Genomic DNA, 22,317 nt, shown 5'->3' with positions numbered 1-22,317 from the left:
GAGAATCAAACCCAATGCCTCACAGGTGCCAGGCAAGTGCCTTACCCTGAGTTAGAACCCCGGTGCCCTCTCTGTTTTAATCTTTCTTTACTCCCACTCTCAGAACCTCCATGGAATTGTCAATTCCTTAGCCCTTCTACCAGTTTAGTATTCTTCCTTAAGGCTGCTAAGTTGGTTACCTCTCATCTATATGTTCTAAAGCTTTCATCTTTTGTCTTATTCTCTTTCCTTAACATACATTGCTTTTATTTTTATTTATTTAATTATTTATTTTTAAACATACATGGCTTTTTTTTAATTGTTGATTGAACTTTATTTATTTACTTATATGTGGTACTGAGGATCAAACCCAGTACCTCATACATGCTAAGCAAGCACTCTACCAACTAAGCCATAACCCCAGCCCCATATATTGCTTTTAAGAAAATTTTTTTAATGTAGTTTTAGTTGGGTTTCAGTAGGGTATATAATTAGGTATGTGAAGTGAGGTGCTTCATTTTTTTCTACCTGAAGTATTTTTATTCTGCTAATGTATATTCTTTTTTGTTTAATAGATGGACACAATATCTTTATTTTGTTTATTTTTATATGGTGCTGAGGATCAAACCCAGTGCCTCACATATACAAGGCAAGTGCTCTGCCACTGAGCCACAACCTCTATTAATGTTTATTCTAAACATTACCTCTAATCTTCATTACTCTCTAATGTCCAGGTTTAATTGGTAGGAAACCTAAAGTTCAGAAAGTTTTTATTTATTTATTTTTTAGTTTTTTCAAGATTACATTACCAGTAATTAGTGAGGTTGGGATTTCTCCTCTGATTGGCAGGCTCTAAAGACACCTTTCTATTTTGTATCATTGTCTTTAATTAGTGGAATGATTTATGTTAGTTGAAAATGACCTTTTTAATTTGCTTAGCTTGGTCTGTAAGAGAGTGTGCTCTTCAGTTGAGGAATAAACCCAGGGTTGCTTAACCACTGAGCCACATGCCCTGCCCCCTTTTTTTATTTTATTTTTAAATTTTGAGACAGGGTCTCATTAATTTGCTTAGGGCTTTCCTGAGTTGTTGAGGCTGCCCTTGAACTTGTGATCCTCTAGGCTCAGCCTCTAGAGTTGCTGGGATTATAGGCCTGTTCCATCATGCCTAGCATTAGTGACTTAGGGTTTTAACTATTCACTGCAGTGAGGTGGAAAGAAAATAATGAGAACTGTTTTCCACAAGTCAGAGTGAACTTGTACCTTTCAATTTAAAATATAGGAATTGCTTTAAAATAGCTATTGCCACAGTTACATTTTTCATAACTGATGAGTCCATGGTTGTATTTGTTCCCCTATTCTTTGTCATGGCTAGTAATAATTTATTTCTTTATAATTTTGAATTCTACTCAAAAGATTTTTATAAATTGAATTCTCTCTCTCTCTTTTTTTTTTTGTGGGTGTCTCATGCATGGTAGTCAGGCATTCTACCATTGAGCTGTACCCCTAGCCCTTGAATTCCATTTTTGAAGTGAAAGATGGACTGACTTTTTACTGTCTAGTACTTAGTTTCTTACATTTTTTTTAAAAAAATATTTTTTGTTGTAGATGGACACGATACCTTTATTTCGTTTGTTTATTTCTATGTGGTGCTGAGGATTGAACCCAGTGCCTCACACATGCTAGGCAAGTGCTCGTACCACTGAGCTACAGTCCTAGCCCCAGTTTCTTACTTTTTGATGCTAAGTATTTTTGGTTTGTTTTTACCATACTGAGGATTGAACTCATTGGCACTCTACCACTGAGCTATATAGCTCTAGCTCTTTTTATTTTATTTTGAGACAGTATCTTGCTGAGTTGCTGAGGCTGGCCTCAAACTTGTGATCCTCTTACCTCAGTCTCCCAAGCCACTGGGATTATAGTCATGTGCCTCCATGCCCAGCTTGATGTCAAGTTTTAATACTAGATTTTTCCGTGTGAAAAAGTTGATACAGTTTTTTTTTTTTTTTAACTTTTTAGTCCCAAAGGGCCTTTGCTTTTCCAGGAATGTGAGGAAGTTCATTTTCTCTAACTTGCAAATATGGTAACTAAGATTTTGAAAGAATTTTAATATTTGGTTTCATGATGAAAAGCAAAAATCCTTTTTCTTGAGTTCTAGAACTACCTCATATCTCAATTATAATAGTCTAAAAATGTTCAAAATAGGGAAGGTAAAAAAAGTCCTATCAAAAATAATTTCACAATGCTTTCTGGTTTATATGTCAGTATATCTGATTGAAACCAGTGATATTCTGGTATGTTTTATATAGTACACCTGAACAGGAACAGCTAATGGTGGTGTGGCTAAGTTGGATGATAAAAGAAGAAGCTTACTTTGAGAGGTAAGGTGACTTAATTTGTTTTTTTTCAGTTGAGAAAGCTTTTCTCATCCCCCCCTTTGGAAATTCAATTTTTTTTTGTTTCAACAGTACTTCAGGCGTCTCTGCTTCTTTTGGGGAGATGTTATTGTTGGTGGCTATGTACTTTCACAGCAACCAGCTTAGTGCTATCATTGACTTAGTCTGTTCCACTTTGGGAATGAAGGTAATTTTCTTTATTTTCTTTCTAAAAGGAGTTAATTTTTGTAGTGTAAAATAAGTATAGTTGTTTAAGTAATTTTGGTTGTTTAATAGATTGAAGTTTTATCAGTAGATCTTAGAAAACATGCATTTTAAGAATATATATTTATAAGAATAATAGATATTCAGTACAGAAAGCTTAGAAGGTACAGAAAATGGGAAAAAATCTTAAAATGATATACATATATTTTGTAATTAAAAAAAAAAATCCTAGTACCTACCCCTGCAAAAAACAAAGCCAAAAACGTTGGAACTTACTAGTATGTCATGAATATTTCTTTATATCAATAAATATTTGATACAGTGTGATTATTTGATGGCTGCTTAGTAAGTCATCATTTGGATTGATTTTACTTTCTTTGATGGGCTTTTTATTTGCTGTATAGTTTTTTTGTTTTTGTTTAATGCTTAGATAAAAGTATCCTCATTTGTATTAATATACACACAGGTTGGATACAGTGGCTCACACCTGTAACCCCAGCAGCTTAGGAGGCTAAAGCAGGAGGATCAAAAGTTCAAAGCCAGCCTCAGCAATTTAGAGAGGCCCTAAGCATCTTAGTGAGACCCTGTCTTGAAATAAGAATTAAAAAGGGCAGGGAGTGTGGCTCAGTGGTTAAGTGCCCTAAGTTCAATCCCTGCTACCAAAAATAAATAAATAGATAGATAGATAGATAGATATAAAACTCTGAATGGCAATTAAGTGAAAAGTATGATATGTTAAAGTGTTTCATGAGTATTGCCAGATTATTTTTCAGAAAAATTATGCCAGTTTAAGTTTTTGATTAGTCAATGAGAACTCCAGTTTTCCTAAAGTCTCACCATAATGTGGCAGTTCCATTCATTTTATGTTTGCAAATCTGTTTTGTTTTTTCTTGCTGTAGTAGGGATTGGACTCAGGGTTAAGCAGGCTAGCCAAGTGGTCTGACACTGAGGTACACCCCTAGTCCTGTGTTTCCAAATTTGATTGATGAAAAATTATCTTATTTATTTTGTATTTCCTTGATAATTAGTGAAATTGTAATTTAAAAATCAATGTGTTTTGGCTGAGTATTTCTTTTTTTTTGAAAAATTTATTATTATCCCAATTTTTTTGTAGGGATTTTATTTTTACTTTTACAGATTCAAAAAGAATATATTTATATATTCATACATATTCACATATGTTTATGTATATATATTCAGATGAATAACATGTTTTAGTTCCTTTTATATCATATCTCATTGGTTTAAGACACACATATTACCCAATATTGAAATCGGGGTTCATTTTTCAGTTGACCTGTCGTATTGTGAATATGATAGTGTTGAGTCCCCACTCTTTTTTTTTTTTTTGCAGTGCTGGGAATTGAACCCCAGGGGCACTTTATGACTGAGCTGCATCCCTAACCCTTTTTAAATTTATTTTGAAATAAGGTCTCACTTAGTTACTAAGATTGCCTCAAGCTTGTAATCCTCCTACCTGAGCCTCATGAGTTGCTGGGATCATAGGTGTGCACCACTCTGCCTGGGCTGTCCATAATTTTTATCCCCTTAAAAGCAAGTATTAAATCAGTGATGTATCTTAATATCTTTAAAAATGAAGAAGTATAATGTTTTTGTGACTGACTTTTTCTAGTCTTTTTTGCCATTTAATTTTGCCATGTGGAAATTCTTGTCTTTAGTTTTATGTAGTATATTTTTTATTTTGGGGTTTGTATTTTATTGTTAAGCTTAGAAATGTTTTTCCTTCCTCAGGTTTATCTAAATGGTCACCTTTGTTTTCTTCTAAATTTTTAATTTTTTTGTGGCTTCATATTTTGAATTTACATCTTTAATCCATTTGAAGTTTATTTTGGTGTATGGTCTCATGTGTACAAAAATAAAACTGTCCCTCCACAAAGATAACTATCTCTGTTTCATTTATTGAATAATCCACTGCCCCATTACTGTCTTAAAATGCCAATAATTAGTACTACTTACTAAGTACTTTTTCAAAACTAACTTACTTTATTTATTTTTGAGACAGGGTCTCGCTATGTTGCCCAGGCTGACCCCAAACATCTGGGCTCAAGCGATCCTCCTGCCTCAGCCTCCCGAGTAGCTGGGACTACAGGTGTGCACCACCATGCCCTGCTTTTACTAAGTGCTTTTTTTTTTTCTTCCATGCTGGGGATAAAACTCAGGGCCTCACACAGGCTAGGCAAGTGTGATACAGCTGAGTTACATTCCCAACCCTGCTTTTACTAAGCATTTTTTATGTTCTGTTTCTGAGGAAAAACACCCTTTAATATTGGGTTTGAGAAGTTACTTATAAAACAGTAGAATACTTGAACGTTCAAATATTAATATTGTATATTGTAACCATTTTAGGTAATAAATTCACCAGAGTAAATTGTGTTTCATATATTTTTACATGCTGTTGGAATTCTTTTGATTATTTTAGATTGTAATAAAGCCAAGCTCCTTGAGCAGAATGAAGACCATCTTCACACAGGAAATTTTTACTGAGCAGGTACTTCTTATTCTATTTTTTTTTTTAAGGTACTTCTTATTCTTAGGAACGGATTTAACTTTATTTTACAACATTCTTTTAGAGAAAACTTTTATATCTCAGCTTAAAAGAATAATATATTTTCCCTCATTTGTTCTCAGTAGTATTTAATGATGATTTATTTCATCTTTGAAACTTCTGTAAAAAATAATCCATTTAAAATGCACTTTTATGGGCTGGGGATGTGGCTCAAGCGGTAGCGCACTCGCCTGGCATGCGTGCGGCCCGGGTTCGATCCTCAGCACCACATACAAACAAAGATGTTGTGTCTGCCGAGAACTAAAAAATAAATATTAAAAATTCTCTCTCTCTCTCTCTCACTCTCTCTCCTCTCTCACTCTCTCTTAAAAAAAAAATAAAATGCACTTTTAAAAAATTAATTAATCAAGTATTTTTGGTTATAGATGGACACAGTACCTTTATTTTATTTATTTATTTTTATGTGGTGCTGAGGATTGAACCCGATGCCTCACATATGCTAGGTGAGCACTCTGCCACTGAGCCACAACCACAGTCCCTGAAATACACTTTTGAAGAAGCTCATTATATAATAAAGTTATGTTTTAAATTGTATGTTTTTGGAGACTATGAATAGATACCTAAGATTCCTTAGATATTGGTAAAGTAGTCTTATGGGGTAATCATTTGGATTTCTTAGGAGACAAATAGAAACCTATTTAAATATTTAGGTTGTGAAATTCATTTCTAACTAGGTTTCAAGCTAGAGTCTAAATTCCTTTTTCTTGCATTTGGATGTTCTTATTTGGTCTTAGCACTTTTGTCTGGGGGTGGCTAAGAATATTTTTATTTTGAATGGAGTTAATTCTAAAATTTAAAATTAATTCTTAGATTCATTAGTAAATTTAAATATAAAATGCCATATCTATATATGTACATATATATGTCTAGAAAATAGAATATTTGAGAGTACTAATGGATCCATAAATCTTACTGCGTTTATGGTAATTAACATCCTAATCTCTGGGACATCAAACTCTCCTTCTCCCTTCCACATATATACACACACATTCTCCCAATTAACAGTCACACAAAGGACATAGGAGAACCATTATTTTTTGTGCTTAATTTTGAACCAATTGGAAGACAAATATGGGGAGGGTCTTTGAAACCTGATTAGAGGCCTGTATGTGATATATTGAGAATAGAAATTGGTTTATGTGGAACTTTAAGATTCAGATAGTGCTTTTTCAAAAAACTTTTCTTTTCATCTAAACAACCCTTTTAGATAGGTAAGACTGAAGACGTGAAAATATATATATTTTTTTGTAGATGTGAAAATAGATTTAGAAGATTCAGTAACTTCTCCAAAGTCATTGAGCCCAGATAATATTATTCTAAATATTACTTACACATTTTTTTCCTTATTATACCACTGTGTACATATCTTGTGTTTACAAATAAATTAAAAAGTAAATAACTGTAAAAGTCACCAAGTGTTTACTTCCTTATCATTTAAAATGTTTAAAACATGTAATAATTGATTTTCATTATTTGTTTCTAAGTACAGCATGTATTACTAATTTGCCCATTAATTCTCTCTGTTTCAAAATAATTTTATATTTCATTCTACCATGTGTATTATATTATTTTTCCCTTTAAGGTTGTCACAGCTCATGCAGTTCGGGTCCCTGTCACCAGCAACCTGAGTGCCAACATCACTGGGTTTTTGCCTATTCATTGTATTTACCAGCTTCTCAGGAGTCGTTCCTTTACCAAGCACAAAGTGTCAATAAAAGTATGACCTTACATTTACATTTCAAACTATATCTAAGTTGATTCTTTCTTCATAGCTAGTTTTGTTTCAGTATGTAGGTGTTTATTGAGGATTTTATGTATGAAAAGTGTAGTGTTAACCTAAATTAGTTGTAATTTATACAGTTAGATTTATTAGGAGCCCAGTTTCAGTTGTTTCAAATAATCTCTTACTTATAAAATGTATATTATCCATTTAAATTCTCAATAATAACACTTGCCTATTTCATTAACAGTAAGAAATTGCTGTTTTCTAAATTTTCAAGTTTTTTTATTTTAGTTTTTTTTTTTTTTTTTTTTTGAGGACCTGGGAGTTGAACCCAGGGCCTTCCACATGCTAGGCATGTGCTCTATCACTTAGCTATATCCTCAGCTCCTAAAGTTTAGTTCTGTTCACCAAATTGAGAAAGTTGTTGGTCAGCTATGACCACTATTTATAAATTTATTGCAAGGATACCTAACACCTAACATTTATATAAATTGTTTTCTGTTTATTATACTTGGCTTTATTGAACAGAATGTCTTCAAAGACAAGACTGAAACCCAGAGGGTAGAGAAATCTTTTGAACTGTTTGTGCTTATCAGGGCTACTTTCATTATTGCTCTGTGTTTGCTCTGAAGAAAGATGCTTTTCCTAAATTCCTGTCTGCTGTGAATTACTTCACTTACAACACATGTGGTACTCTAAACTGAGATATAGTAGAGATTAAAATGTTTTTCTTACTATTAAAAACTAATTCAAAGCAGGCTTCTTATCATTTAGATTCATCTTTCCCTGGGCAGTATTCTCAATTAGGATATAAAGGTAGTTCATATTTTCAAATCAAAGACAGTTATGGAACTAAATAATAATATATTTGGAACTGCCAAAGTTAAGAGTAAATTTCACTGATTCATAAATCACGTATATGTGCTTTTATAATTTTACTTGCTTTTTCTTATTGTCATAATTGATTTGGTGCCTATAACGTTCTTTTTTAGGACTGGATATACAGACAGCTGTGTGAAACCTCCACTCCACTCCATCCTCAATTACTTCCTCTGATTGATGTGTACATAAATTCTATACTTACTCCAGCATCTAAATCTAATCCAGAAGCCACAAATCAGCCAGTTACAGAGCAGGAGATACTCAATATTTTTCAAGAAGTCATTGGGGTAAAACAGTGGTTCCTTTACATCTATTTACTTCTTTTTATTTTACTTTGTTCTTTTAACTTAGTCCATATATTTTTTTCTTCCTCAGAAGAGTTTTAGGTGATTCTTTTTTTTTTTTAAAGATAGAGTGAGAGAGGAGAGAGAGAGAGAGAGAGAGAGAGAGAGAGAGAGAGAGAGAGAATTTTTTAATATTTATTTTTTAGTTCTCGGCGGACACAACATCTTTGTATGTGGTGCTGAGGATCGAACCCGGGCCTCATGCATGCCAGGCGAGCACGCTACCACTTGAGCCACATCCCCAGCCCCAGTTTTAGGTGATTCTGAAATTAAAATAATATTAAATATCATTAGATAGCTCATAAATATAAAAATAATTAAACAAAATAATGTTATTCCAAATGGTTTGTCAGATAGGCACTTTTTTTTTTTTTTTTTTTTTTTGTACTGGGGATTGAACCCAGGGTTGTTTAACCACTGAGCCACATCTCCAGTCCTTTTTATTTCAAACAGGCACTTTTTGAGGAGTCTTTTAAAGTCTTTGTTTTAAAGTGTACAGGTAAAGTGTAGAGATTGTGTATTTGTATTTGTCAACAGTGTGACATTTCAGCACATTCAGCAGAGTGTTAGCTTATCAGAAAGCTTAAGATGTACATAAATTGTGTATGGAAAATTTGATTAAAATATTTTTTCCTCATTTTGTTGGGAGGGTAAAAAAAATAGTTTTTTTTTTTTTTTTTTTTTTTTTTTTGGTACCAGGGATTGAACTTAGGGGCACTTGACCACTGAGCCACATCCCAAGCCCTATTTTGTGTTTTATTTAGAGACAGGGTCTGAGTTGCCTAGTGCCTCAGATTTTGCTGAGATTGGTTTTGAACTCTCCATCCTCCTGTCTCAGCCTCCTGAGCTGCTGGGATTACAGGTGTGTGCCACTGTGCCTGGCAAGAGTTGCATTTTTTCACAAATACAGTTAAATGTCATATCTTTTCTAGGAATTGTTTTCTTCATGACAAATTTCACATTAAGCCTTTCAGAAGCAATTTGCTGGGAATGCTACTGAGTAGTAGTAGCTGATGTTTCTTTTTTTTACTATTAAAGTCTAGGTAACATGGTGTTCATCTGTCATGCCATCTCAGATTTCACTTAAACTTCAAGTCATCTCTTTGAGTTAGTGCAAATTCAGCAACATTTCTCCCAGTTTATCCAACTGTGGGAGCAACAGTGCTGGATAGTCTGTTTTGATACTTTTGCTATTAGAAAAGAAAAAGCACTAATGCAACTTAACAGTATTTTAAAGTTTGTAATATTACCTCCAGGGTGACAATATCCGCCTTAATCAGCGTTTCAGTATCACAGCGCAGCTTTTGGTGCTTTACTACATACTGTCTTATGAAGAAGCTCTCCTAGCAAACACAAAGACTTTAGGTAAGTTTTGTGTGGGCGAGTGGTTCTAGTAGTTCATTATTATTTTCTGCATGCATTATTTTCTAAGGTGTTGTATGATAAAATAAAGCCAAATACTCTTAACAAACTCTAGTGTCACTTTATAATATTTGCAGTGAAGACAAAGTATTCTCAATGCATAAGTATGTGTGGGCGCATAATCACTTCTCTGGCTCAATCCTCTGTTTAGCAGGCTAAATTAATGGGTGACTGAATCGCCTATATTTTGAGAATTTTTATTAATCATATTCATTAAATATAAATTAAGAGGTAAAACTGAAGAAATTTTTTGCTTTTTTTTTTTTTTTTTTTTTTTTTCGGTACCAGGGATTGAACTGAGGGTTGCTTAACTACTGAGCCATATCTCAAGCCCTTTTTATTTTTTATTTTGAGATAGGATCTCACTTATAGACTTGCTAAATTGCTGAGGCTGGCTTTGTACATGTGATCCTCCTGCCTCAGCCTTCTGATCCCCTGGGATTATAGGTGTGCGCCACCACACCCGGCTTTTTGCTTGAATTTACTCTTTGTCCTGTCACACATTAGTGTGAAGTGTAATAACCAAATCAAAAGCAGTAGAGGTCTGGGGAGGTAGCTCAGTGGTAAAGCACCCCTTTAGGGTTAAATCCCTATCCCCAGGACCAAAAAAAAAAAAAATTGTTGACACATAAGTGAATTTATTCTTTGTTTTTTTCTTTTCGAGGTTTTCTTTGCGAGGCGTTAGGGATCAAACCATGTGCATGCTAGGCAAGCATTTTACCACTGAGCTATAGCCCTAGCCCTCCAGTTATTTATTTATTTATTATTTATTTTTTGGGTACCAGGGATTAAACTCAGGGGCACTCAGCCACTGAGCCCCATCCCCAGTGCTTTTTTGTATTTTATTTAAAGACAAGGTCTCACTGAGTTGCTTAGTGTCTCACTTTTGCTGAGGCTGGCTTTGAACTCCTGATCTTCCTGTCTCAGCCTCCCGAGCTGCGGGGATTACAGGCGGACACCACTGCGTCCGGATCCAGTTATTTTTTTGTGTGTATGTTAATAAAGTTTTTTTTCTGGGGAATCATATACTGGAGATTGAACACAGGGGCACTCTACCACTGATTTTTTATTTTTTATTTTGAGACAAGGTCTCTTTTAGTTGCTCAAGTTGGCCTCCAACTTGCAATCCTGCTTCATTCTCCCAAATTGTTGGGAATTACAGGTGTGCACTGTTTTGCCCTTTTTGAATATGCTGTAGACATTGGGATTGAGATTCTAATAGGTTCATGTGGTATACAGCAGATTATGTTAGAATGAAATTAATGTGGTAGGCACATAGGATCTGATAGAGATGAGACAGAGAAAGGTAGTGTTGATTGGCAAATATCTTTATACTGTGTGATCTATGAATCCATTGAAGGTTTAGAGTCTAGAGCTGGAGACAGATGATTTGGCCAACTCTGTATTAGAACATTGGGGTTTCAGGATAAAGAATGATTAATAAAGAGATGAGAAATTACAAGCCTGACAGTTTGGTCATAGTATATATTTAAATGAAGGATGAGTAGACACTGAATTAAGATAGGAAAAAAATAGAAATCAAGATGGACTTGTTAAAAAATAAAGACATTGCTAGCTGAAGGTAGGAGTTAAAAGAGAAGGAAGTCAAATCCATATTGCTTAACTTTTTTAAAAAAGTCACTAGCCAGGCATGGTGGCGCACGCCTGTAATCCCAGTGGCTCAGGAAGTTTAGGCAGGAGGATCACAAGTTCTAAGCCAGCCTCAACAAAGTAGTAAGGTGCTAAGACCCTGTTTCTAAAATAAAATACAGAAAAGGGTTTGGGATGTGGCGCCGTGGTTGAATGATCCCTGAGTTCAATCCCTGGTACAAAAAAAAAGAAAATCACTACAATGTATATAATGTGATTAAATTAAGGCTTCTTTTTATGAGTTAAATTAGAATCATGAAGCTCTAAGCCATGTGTTCATGACTGCGTTTGATCATCCTGATTAGATTTAGGAATGTTTTGACTCACTTATGAGTTCTTTTAGTGTAGTGCTTTTCTGCATGTAGCTTCTCTCACTAATAGTGATTTGTCTCTCCCCAGGTTTCAATTTCAGGACATGTTCCAGACTTTACCCTTAGATATGTCTTGCTTTTCCTATAATTCACAATTTTGTTATTGATTCTTCATCTTATATACTCTTTACGGATTGTGAATTAAAAGTAATTTAACATTGTTTTTGTTTGCATTTGGGTTGAAGGTTAAGATCTTTTTTTTAATTCTGACGCTTTTTTCCCCCATGTTTTTTATGTTTAACTAACAGCTGCCATGCAGAGAAAACCCAAATCGTATTCTTCTTCTTTAATGGATCAGATTCCTATCAAATTCCTCATTCGGCAGGCCCAAGGGCTACAGCAAGAGTTGGGAGGTATTTGTTTTATTTGCTTTTTACTGACAAAGTTTACTGTTAAGAAAACTTACTGAGCTGAGCACAGTGGTGCACACCCATAATCCCAGCAGTTTGGAAGGCTGAGGCAGGACGATTATGAGTTCAAAGCCAGCCTTAGCAAAAGTGAGAGTATCTTAATTGCTTTAAAAAAAAATATTTTTAGATGTAGATGGACACAATCCCTTAATTAATTAATTAATTATGTGGTGCCAAGGTTCAAACTCAGTGTCTCACACATGCTAGCCAAGGGCTCTGCCACTGAGTTAAAACTCCAGTCCTTAATTGCATTTTGCTAACTCTGGAAACTATATAAAAATTCACAGTGCAGTTTCTACTGAACATGTATCACTTTCATACTAAAGTTGAAAAGTTTTAGTCATTATAAATCGAGAGCCATCTGTATTTTTAACCTCAAACAGCAGTTTCTTGTGGTTGAACCTAATAGACACACACGCGAATTAAAAAAAAAAAAATTACATTAACCTATGAATGATGGGGCTGGTGTTGTGGCTCAGTGGTAGGACACTTGCCTAGCATGTGTGAGGCACTGAGTTCGATCCTCAGTACCACATAAATATAAATAAATAAAATGAAGGCATTGTGTCCATCAACAACTAATAGTATTAAAAAAAAAATCTATGAATGATTTTGGTGTAGTGGATCAAACCTGTAATCCTAGTGACTTGTGATGCTGAGGCAGCAGGATTGCAAGTTCAAAGCCAGTCTCGGCAACTTCATGAGGCCCTAAGCAACTTAGCGAGACTCTGTCTCAAAATAAAAAAATAAAAGGGCACTCCTGTATTCAATCCCTGGTACAAAAAACCAACCAACCAAAAAACCAAAAATTTATGAATGATATTATACCCTTCTCATGAGAATTTTTTCCCCTTGGACACTTGAATATTTTTTCATATTAATACATGTAGATTTACCGTATCATTTGCAATTGTTTCATAATATTCTATAATACATTGATACAGATATAGTGTAGTTTAACTATAAATAGAAATATAGTACTATTTTTAGGAATTAGTTTTCTTAGGCAGTTTTTATAATGTTTGTGTTTTTGTTTCTTCAAAGTTGTAATTTTCTTTTTTTTAAAATTTTTTTTGTTTTTAAAGAGAGTGAGAGAGGAGAGAGAGAGAATTTTTAATATTTATTTTTTAGTTCTCGGCGGACACAACATCTTTGTATGTGGTGTAGAGGATCGAACCCGGGCCGCACGCATACCAGGCGAGCGCGCTACCGCTTGAGCCACATCCCCAGCCCCAAAGTTGTAATTTTCTTTGTTGTGATTGGTCTTAAGGAGAAATATGAATCTTCATTGATCATCTTTAACCAGATATCTGCATTTATTAACTTATAACTTTGCATGGTCTGTTTCCAAAGAAATGATGTAGTATTTAGCAGCATTTAGTAATTAACATGTTTTATTGAAAATATCATTAAATGTGGATTAGTTTATACTATTGTAAGCAGTCCTTTTGTGACTGTTGGGAGTAGTTTTAATTGTAAATTAAAAAGAGCAAAGGAGCTGGGCACATGCCCATAATACCAGTGGCTTGGAATCTGAGGCAGGAGGATTGTTGAGTTCAAAGCCAGCCTCAGTGACTTAGCAAGGCCCTAAACAACTCATTGAGACCTTGTCTCTAAATAAAATATGAAAAAAGTCCTTGGAATATGGCTCAGTGGTTAGATGCCTCTGGGTTCAATCCCTGGTACCAAAAAAAGAAAAAATGCGCAATAGAATAATTTATATTTAAACTTTAAAATATCACTTTTTGTTATAATCTTTGTAAACATTTAGCATCAATTTTAAGCAGTTTTCGTGAGAAATGAAGCAGGTATTATCATTGGGTATGGTTTAAGTTGCATAATGAGGGGACAATCTGATCTTAAATACTTTGATACTACTACTATTATTTCTACACTCTTACTACTACTCTGATGATGATAGTAATAATATAGTATTATCAATATTTATTGGATACTTATGTGCCAAGCACTTAGCTTGTGGTACTTCATATAACTAAGTAAGTATTTTTATCGTATCATCATTTATTTTCTTTTTACTAATATTACACAACAGTTGTAAATAGTCAAACTATGCTATAAGCAAAATGTTAGAAAAAAGAGTTTGATTTAGTAGGTTTTAGGTAGGTTATACTAAAAGTTGTCACTTTTTTGTTGTTTTTGGTACCAGGGATTGAATCCAGGGGTACTTAACCACTGAGCCAAATCCCCAACCCCTTTTTGTTTTTTCAGTGACAGGGTCTCACTAAGTTGCTTAGGGTCTCACTTCAGATCCGCCTGCCGCAGCCTCCCAAGCTGCTGGGATTAGAGGCGTGTGCCACTGCGCCCAGCAAAAATTGTCACTTTTACATACTCAAAAATGGGCAGTTTTAATTTTATCAGTGTATAGCAATGATTCTTAGTGGGGTTGGAAGAAAGTGTATATTCTTTACAGAAGCCTATCTGCATTTCTCAGTGGGCCTTTTTTAAACCATGTATGACCTCTGCCAAGCAGACATTCTTTTACCCTCTTTCTTTTCACTCCCCTCAACTCTTGAAACATTGCTATGTCAAATAACTTTTCCTGATGAAATGTTTATGTTGGGATGAGGTAGAAGAAAGCTTGAGAACTTTTTGTTTTCTTTTTGGTACTGGGGATTTAACTCAGGGGCACTCAACCACTGAGCCACATCCCCAGTCCCATTTTATAGTTTTATTTAGAGGCAGGGTCTCACTGAGTTGCTCAGCACCTTGCTTTTGCTGAAGCTGGCTTTATACTCAAGATCCATTTGCAATCTTCCTGCCTCAGCCTTCCGAGTCGCTGTGATTACAGGCATGTGCCACGGAGCCCGGCTCTTGAGAACTTTTGATATAATAGTTTCCAACTTACTGTTTATCACTTGGGGATTGATTTAACCGGATTCTCTTGCTTAAACTACTATATGGAAATTTTTAAACTGTGCTGTGCATGTACAGAAGTGCAAATTCCTAAGGCTCTATTCCAGAGTTTCTGCTATAGTCATCTGGCATATAATTTCTTACTCTGCAAATGAAACAAGCTTCTGATGCTAGAGGTGCCCTAGCAGTGTTTTGAGAAACACTGCTTTACAGCATAATCTTTCCTCGTGGGCTGTTGCCTTGATGGGGAAACTTTTGTTTTTTGAGAGTGGAAAATCTAATCGACTTGCTGTTAATTTTTAAGGGTTGCATTCAGCTTTACTACGTCTCCTTGCAACTAACTACCCACATTTATGTATTGTGGATGACTGGATTTGTGAAGAAGAAATCACAGGGACAGATGCTCTGTTGCGGCGAATGCTCCTGACTAATAATGCCAAAAACCACTCTCCTAAACAACTACAAGAAGGTACAGTAAATTGATCCTCTTCTTACTCTTTTAATAGTACAAGAACATCCTAGGCTAATTGAAACCTTATAATAATGCAGAATTTTCCTGGGAATATAGGTGTTTTGGTGAGTATATTTTAAGTAATTTTCTCTGAGTTGAAGGAGTTTTAGCCATTTCTTTTTGACGTGTGTGTGTGTGTGTGTGTGTGTGTGTGTGTGTGTATGGGAGATATATATTTATATCTCCCAGTTCTGGGATCAAATTACTTATGTCTTTTCCTTCATATCCTATGTTATATCACTAAAAAGGTGTGGTTTTAGAAAGGTCCTAAACTGGTTAGAAATAAATGCTTTGAATAAGGAAGGCAATGTGCTCGTCATTAATGGATAATATTCTGGATTAATACTGTTAAATTGAAATAATGCAAACCACATATATGAACTTTCTAGTATCCTATTAAAAAAGTAAAAAGAAAGCGGCAAAATTAATATTTTAAACTTTTTTCTAGTTTATTTATTTTCTTGTGAACAATTTGTGCAATCACTGCAAAATAAAATTATTGCAGAATCTTTGCTCCTGTTTGCTAGCACTAGCATTGGCCTTTGCAGTCTTCCTTTCTTCTTCTGTTCTTAAATTCCTTTCGCTGTGGGTTTTTTTTTTTTTTTTTTTAAATTTCTTTTTAAAAATTTTCCTTTCACTGTTTTCTTCAGGTCAATTTCTTTTGACACAGTGCCTTGCAAGTCTGTTTGGGTTTATTTTTCATTTCATAATCCCAAGGAATTGTAAATCATACCAAAGCCAGGTTTCTTGCCACCACTAACATGGGTTCTAAATCCAAATATGAAGACCATATCTGGCATGGTGTTGTAAATTTTGGATAGTTTTTCCTGAGTTTCTGTTTTAGTTATTATTATCTTCTTAGGGTTAAGGAAATTGATGACCATTGTTTCATAAACTTCCTAGGCTAGAGAGGTATTTGTTCATGGTGGTAGGTAGTCCTTAGGCAGCTGAGAAGGAAAAAACAAAAATAATTTTAGTTATTTTATCAGACATTACCAATATATTGTTATTTTATCATGGAATCTTATAAAATTATTAATAAGATATTTCACTACTCTTTTGGAAAGCACACTTCTAGATGTTTGCTAGTAAAAGCAATCTGCTGGATCCTAAAAGGGGGCCACCTGGAAAAAAGTATCAAGAAGTTGGACCTTTCAAATTAATAACTATCAGAACTACAGAACTAATACTTTGGCTTCTTTTTCTATTTTAGTCCTGCTTTTAAAATCAGTGTAAATCACCCAAGTAAATGAGATTAGTTTTTGAGTCATTAATATGATTTAAAAAATGAGATTTTACCGTTGTTGTCCTTTATAAAATAACTGCACTTACACTTTTTTTTTTTTTTTAGGATTAATCAAAACTATAGCTACATTGAAAATTTTACTTTTAGCAACGTTGTTTTCTTTGACCAGTAGTCTGAGAAGGAATATTTCTTGCTTGGTAAATTATATAATTTAGGTTATGACTGCTGAATTTTCTTTTTAGCGTTTTCAGCTGTTCCTGTAAGTCACACACAAGTGATGCAGATTATAGAACACTTGACTCTGCTCTCTGCCAGCGAACTTATACCATATGCAGAAGTATTAACTTCCAATATGAACCAGCTGTTGAATTCAGGTGTTCCACGCAGAATTCTTCAAACGGTCAATAAATTATGGATGGTTCTTAATACTGTGATGCCTAGAAGGTAAATTCATTGTATTGTTACATGCAATACAGAAAGTATAGCAGTGATAATATACTGTCATATTATTATATTGTTGAAAATAATTTTCACAAGATCACTTATTTCAATATTTTTTTTAGTATGTGACAATATAATTCCTTTTGGAATGCTACCAAAGAGTTGTTTTATTTTTAAGGAAAAGAATAAGGGGTTGGGGCTGGGGCTGTGGCTCAGTGGTAGCGCACTTGCCTAGCATGTGTGAGGCATTGGGTTTGATTCTCAGCACCACATATAAATAAAAAAATAAAGGTCTATCAACAACTAATAAAAATAAATTTTAATAGATAGCCTATTTCCAGTTTGAAACATTTCTTTTAAAAGTGGATTTCTCATGTATTGTTACTTTTGGCTAATTTTGATTTAGATCATTATGTCTTACATCATTGCAGAGGTTCTACCTGGGTATTGAACTAATTTTCCAGAGCTGCTTTGTGCATGTATACATGTGTCTGTGTTTGAATCTTTTTTTTTTTTTTAAACCCAAGGATGCTTAACCACTGAGACAGGGTCTCACTAAGTTGCGTAGGGCTTTGCTAAGTATTATGCTGAGGCTGGCTTTGAACTTGTGATCCTTCTGCCTCAGCTTCCTGAGCCATTGGGATTACAGGTGTGTGCCATTGTGCCCAGCTTGAATATCCTTTTAAGAAAATTACAAGCAGTGACATAATATGCACATTGGAAAATGTATTCAGTATATTTTCACATAATTATTTTTGTGATTACCTTTCTTGTCTAGCCCAACTTTTTTTTTCCCCCAAAAGTTAATAATTGTCTGTTTTTTGGTACTGGGGATTGAACTCAGGGACACTTGACCACTGAGCCACATCTGCAGCCCAAATTTGTATTTTATTTAGAGACAGGGTCTCACTGAGTTGTTTTGCACCTTGAAGTTGCTGAGGCTGGCTTTGAACTCAAGATCCTTCTGCTTCAGCCTCCCGAGCCACTGGGATTACAGGCGTGGGCCACCACACCTGGCTTGTCTTAGTGTTTGCCTAGTTTCCTATGAATTTACTAATATTTGGATGCCATGCACCCTTTCTGATGTCTAAATATTCATCTGTATTCATCTAAATATTCATCTGTAAGGGTGCTTGGTGTTCAAATACAGATTGAAATCACCTGGAGAGATTTAAAAATTCCTGATCCCCAGGTTGTATCCCATGCCAATTAAATCAGAATGTCTGTGGTGGAGTGAGGCATCAGTATCTATTTTTAGATTTCCCCAGGTGATTCCAATATGTAGCAATGAGAATACTGAATTTACTCTTTATTTTTAGTCAGAAGGACTGTGCTGGTCCATAGATTACATCACTAACGCCTGATCAGCTCTAAAACACAGTTCTGGGTTTGAGTTACTTGAGATTCAATAGGTATGGAGTAGGATCTGGGAATATTTATATTTTTCTAAATTTAAGTTTTACTTAATGTCAAATTAACAAATGTGCTAAAATTTAAGAAGCTAATAATATATATGATCTGCCTCACACCTTTTATTTTATACCCTATTCCCCAGAAACAACTACTTTTTAGCTTTTACCTTTTTTGTGTGTATAGTCTTAGGAATCAAACTCAGAGCCTCTTGCATACTAGGCAAGCACTTGACCACTGAGGTGCACCCTTAGCCCTCTTTTAATTTTTTTTTTAATATATATTTTTTAGTTGTATATGGACACAATGTCTTTATTTTGTTTATTTACTTTTATGTGGTGTTGAGGATCGAACCCAGTGCCTCACACATGCTAGGCAAGTGCTCTACCGTTGAGCCACAACCCCAGCCCTCTGTTTTGTTTTTTTATTCTAGCATTTACATCCTTTTGGTATAGCTCAATTATATATATATATGTATGTTTTAGTTGTAGATGGACACAATACCTTTATTTTTTATTTATGTAGTGCTGAGGATTGAACCCAGTGCCCCATGTATGCAAGGCAGGCGCTCTACCACTGAGTAACAATCCCAGCCCCTCAATAATATTAAAAAATTTTTTTTTTTTGTAGTTGTAAGTGGAAAGCATGCCTTTGTTTTATTTGTTTATTTTTATGTGGTGCTAAGGATTGAACCCAGTGCCTCCCATGTGCAAGACTAGTTCTCTGCCCCTGAGCTACAGCCCTAGCTCTCAATAATATTTTTATAATAACTATGATTTCTTAATTTTTCAATTTACAAATTATCTGTGGATTTCCTATTATACAAGTTGAAGGTTTTAGCATTCTTATCTACTTTCTCCCCTGTGAATCCTCCTTTTCCCATTTCTCCTGACACAGGTCTATCAAAATTTTTGGTTAAGCAGGGTGCTGTGGCACATGTCTGTAATCTCAGTGGCTTGAGAGGCTGAGGCAGGAGGATTGTGAGTTCAAATCCAGCCTCAGCAAAAATGAGGTGCTAAGCAACTCAGTGAGACCCTGTCTCTAAATAAAATACAAAATAAGGCTGGGGAAATGGCTCAGTGGTCAAGTGCCCCTGAGTTCAATCCCTAGTACCCCCCAATCCCCCCAAAATTTTTTTGGTTAAAACAATATTCAGTGTGCACATTATTATGACTACATAAGTGATATTTATAGTTGAATGCGATAGCCTTGATTATATTTTTTCTTTTGGTGCTAAGGTTCAAACCAGGCCCTTGAATCTGCAAGGCAAGTGCTCTACCACTGAGCTTCATTCCAACCTCCTATAATTTTTTTTCTTACACAAGTGCTCTCTCACATACCTGACACATACTCTAATACTTTACTTTTTCCCTTTTGTTCAATTTTTTTTTGTTGTTTTGCTCTCAGTAATAACAAATTCATCCCCACATTTCCTTAATTAGGAAAAGAAAAAAATCTAGTTCATTTTTGCTCCTAGAAATTTGAAGGTATTATTCTATTGACTTAGAGTTTCCATTATTGCTATTTCTAATTGATGTCATACCATCCTTGTGTGTGACTATTGTTTTTTCTCTCCTTGTTTTCTGGAATTTCATAATGAAATTTTTTTTTTATTGGTTGTTCACAACATTACAAAGCTCTTGACATATCATATTTCATACATTAGAATCAAGTGGGTTATGAACTCCCATTTTTACCCCAAATACAGATTGCAGAATCACATCGGTTGCACATCACATTTTTACATACTGCCATATTAGTGACTGTTGTATTCTGCTACCTTTCCTAACCTCTACTATCCCCCTTCCCCTCCCCTCCCATCTTCTCTCTCTACCCCATCTACTGTAATTCATTTCCCTCCATGTTTGTTATCCCATTCCCCCCATAACCTCTTATATGTAATTTTGTATAACAATGAGGGGCTCCCTCCATTTCCATGTGATTTCCCTTTTTCTCTCCCTTTCCCTCCCACCTCATGACTCTGTTTAATGTTAGTCTTTTCTTCCTGCTCTTCCTCCCTGTTCTGTTCTTATTTGCTCTCATCATAATGAAATATTAAAAAAAATTTTTTTTCCAGTTGTCAATGCACCTTTATTTGTTTATATGTGGTGCTGAGAATAGGATCCAGTGCTTACCACACACTAGGCAAGCGCTCTACCATTGAGCCACAACCCCAGCCCCATAATGATGTATTTTGATGGTTATTATTTCTCATTCTTAGTGCTAGGCACTTTATGGGCTTTTTTAGTATGAGGAGCAATGCTTTCATTTTTAGGACGTTTTCTTTGTTGAGTAACTTCCCCTGTTTCCTGAAATTCTTTTTTGTAATTTGCATTTTAAACCTTTAGACTTAATCACTGGTTTTCTGCCCCCCCGATTTATTTTTGCTTTTTGATTATATTTTCTCATTTCTTTGAACTTTTAAATTTCTTTTATATTCTTCACATCTAAGAGCTCTTATCTGCATTTTTTTTTTCTACTAATAGGGATTGAACCCAGAACCTGTGCCTGCTAGACAAGTGTGCTAATAACTGAGATACATCCCCAGCTCTTTCTAAAAGAATTTTACTTTGAGACACAGTCATGATAAGTTGCCCAGGCTGATTTTAAGCTTGTGATCCCCTACCTTAGCCTTCTGAGTAGCTGGGATTATAGGTGACCTGTTCCTGGCCTTTGCCTATACTTTTTAAAATGCCTTTTTCCTGTTTTATATATGATAGTTTTTAAAAAAATAATTACAAATTAAAAAAAATTTCTTTCCACATTTTGAAGTATTCTATTCTTTCAGGATATCAATAAAGCTTAAATTCTTTTGTTTTGATTTCTACATTTTCTATTTCTTTTGAGATTTTTTTTCCTGTTTGTGTATTTTATATTTTTCAAAGTAAACATTCTTGTATATGTGTCATAATCCTTGCCTATGCTCTCATTTTTAAAAATGGGACATTTTATGTGTGAGGTGGGAGTAGGGGACTCCTAGGCTTCACTATAAGAGATCAGATACCTTCATTTTGGCATATTCCTTAGTAATTCTTAGGTACAGTTTAGTAACCACTTATAAATCTATTAATGTCTAATCTCAAAATGGTATCTCACATTGAGACTTCATGAAAATAAATTTGAAATGATGACATATTTATGGGGCCAGATACAGTTTCAAAGTGTTTTGGTAGGTATTATCTCATTTATGATTATTATCTTATTCTTTTTCACATGAGGACACAGTTCAGAGAAGCTCAGTGACTTACAGAGTCATATATACCAAGAATGGTAGAACTGGGGTCTTAGTTTTACTTCAAGTTTTTATTCTGGATGTCTTGATTATTCCATTACAACAGTGAAGAGCTTTTCAGACTACTTTGTGTTTACTGTTTTATATTTTCATTTGTTTTAAAGATATAATAATAGGCTTATGTGTATAGTTTTTAATTTTTCAAAGCTTACATACCTATTTTTCTAATTTTTTCCCCTGAAAATAACTTTCTAAGAAGGAAGACTAGATGTCTATAAATTTTAGTTATAATATAGCTGTTTTGAACATGTGATTCTTTTCTTATCAGGCTATGGGTAATGACAGTTAATGCACTTCAGCCTTCCATAAAGTTTGTACGACAACAAAAGTATACTCAGAATGACCTGATGATAGATCCTCTCATTGTCCTAAGATGTGATCAAAGGGTTCACAGGTATGTGTCATTTGAGTTTCAGTTTTGTTATAGAAATAGAAGAAATTTAGTTTAAATGATTATCTTAATATTCTTGCAGATAACTAAGCACTATGACCTGTGTGATTTCTTGTCTTTTAAAAATATTATTTATATTCATGAACCGTATGTTCAGTGTAATATTTAATATGAGGTTAATAAAACA

General features: G+C 34.5%; 1 protein-coding gene across 4 annotated transcripts in view; it reads left to right on the top strand.

Annotated features, from left to right (window-relative positions):
- The window catches only part of INTS2 (integrator complex subunit 2), a 49,730-nt gene that overhangs the window by 17,652 nt on the left and 9,761 nt on the right, over window positions 1-22,317 (top strand). For all 4 annotated transcript variants that reach the window (XM_081270425.1, XM_081270423.1, XM_081270424.1 and 1 more), the window contains exons 10-19: window positions 2,286-2,357; window positions 2,445-2,559; window positions 5,017-5,085; window positions 6,746-6,880; window positions 7,879-8,055; window positions 9,369-9,477; window positions 11,804-11,908; window positions 15,144-15,308; window positions 16,839-17,040; window positions 22,008-22,133. In XM_081270425.1, coding sequence (XP_081126551.1) covers window positions 2,286-2,357; window positions 2,445-2,559; window positions 5,017-5,085; window positions 6,746-6,880; window positions 7,879-8,055; window positions 9,369-9,477; window positions 11,804-11,908; window positions 15,144-15,308; window positions 16,839-17,040; window positions 22,008-22,133 — 1,275 coding nt within the window. The remainder of the gene's footprint in view (window positions 1-2,285; window positions 2,358-2,444; window positions 2,560-5,016; window positions 5,086-6,745; window positions 6,881-7,878; window positions 8,056-9,368; window positions 9,478-11,803; window positions 11,909-15,143; window positions 15,309-16,838; window positions 17,041-22,007; window positions 22,134-22,317) is intronic.

The sequence above is a fragment of the Spermophilus citellus genome, assembly GCF_964194105.1.
Source record: "Spermophilus citellus genome assembly, chromosome: 17".
Lineage (NCBI taxonomy): Eukaryota > Metazoa > Chordata > Mammalia > Rodentia > Sciuridae > Spermophilus > Spermophilus citellus.
The sequence above is the reverse complement of the archived record's forward strand: the minus strand, read 5'-3'. Positions and strand labels throughout refer to the sequence as shown.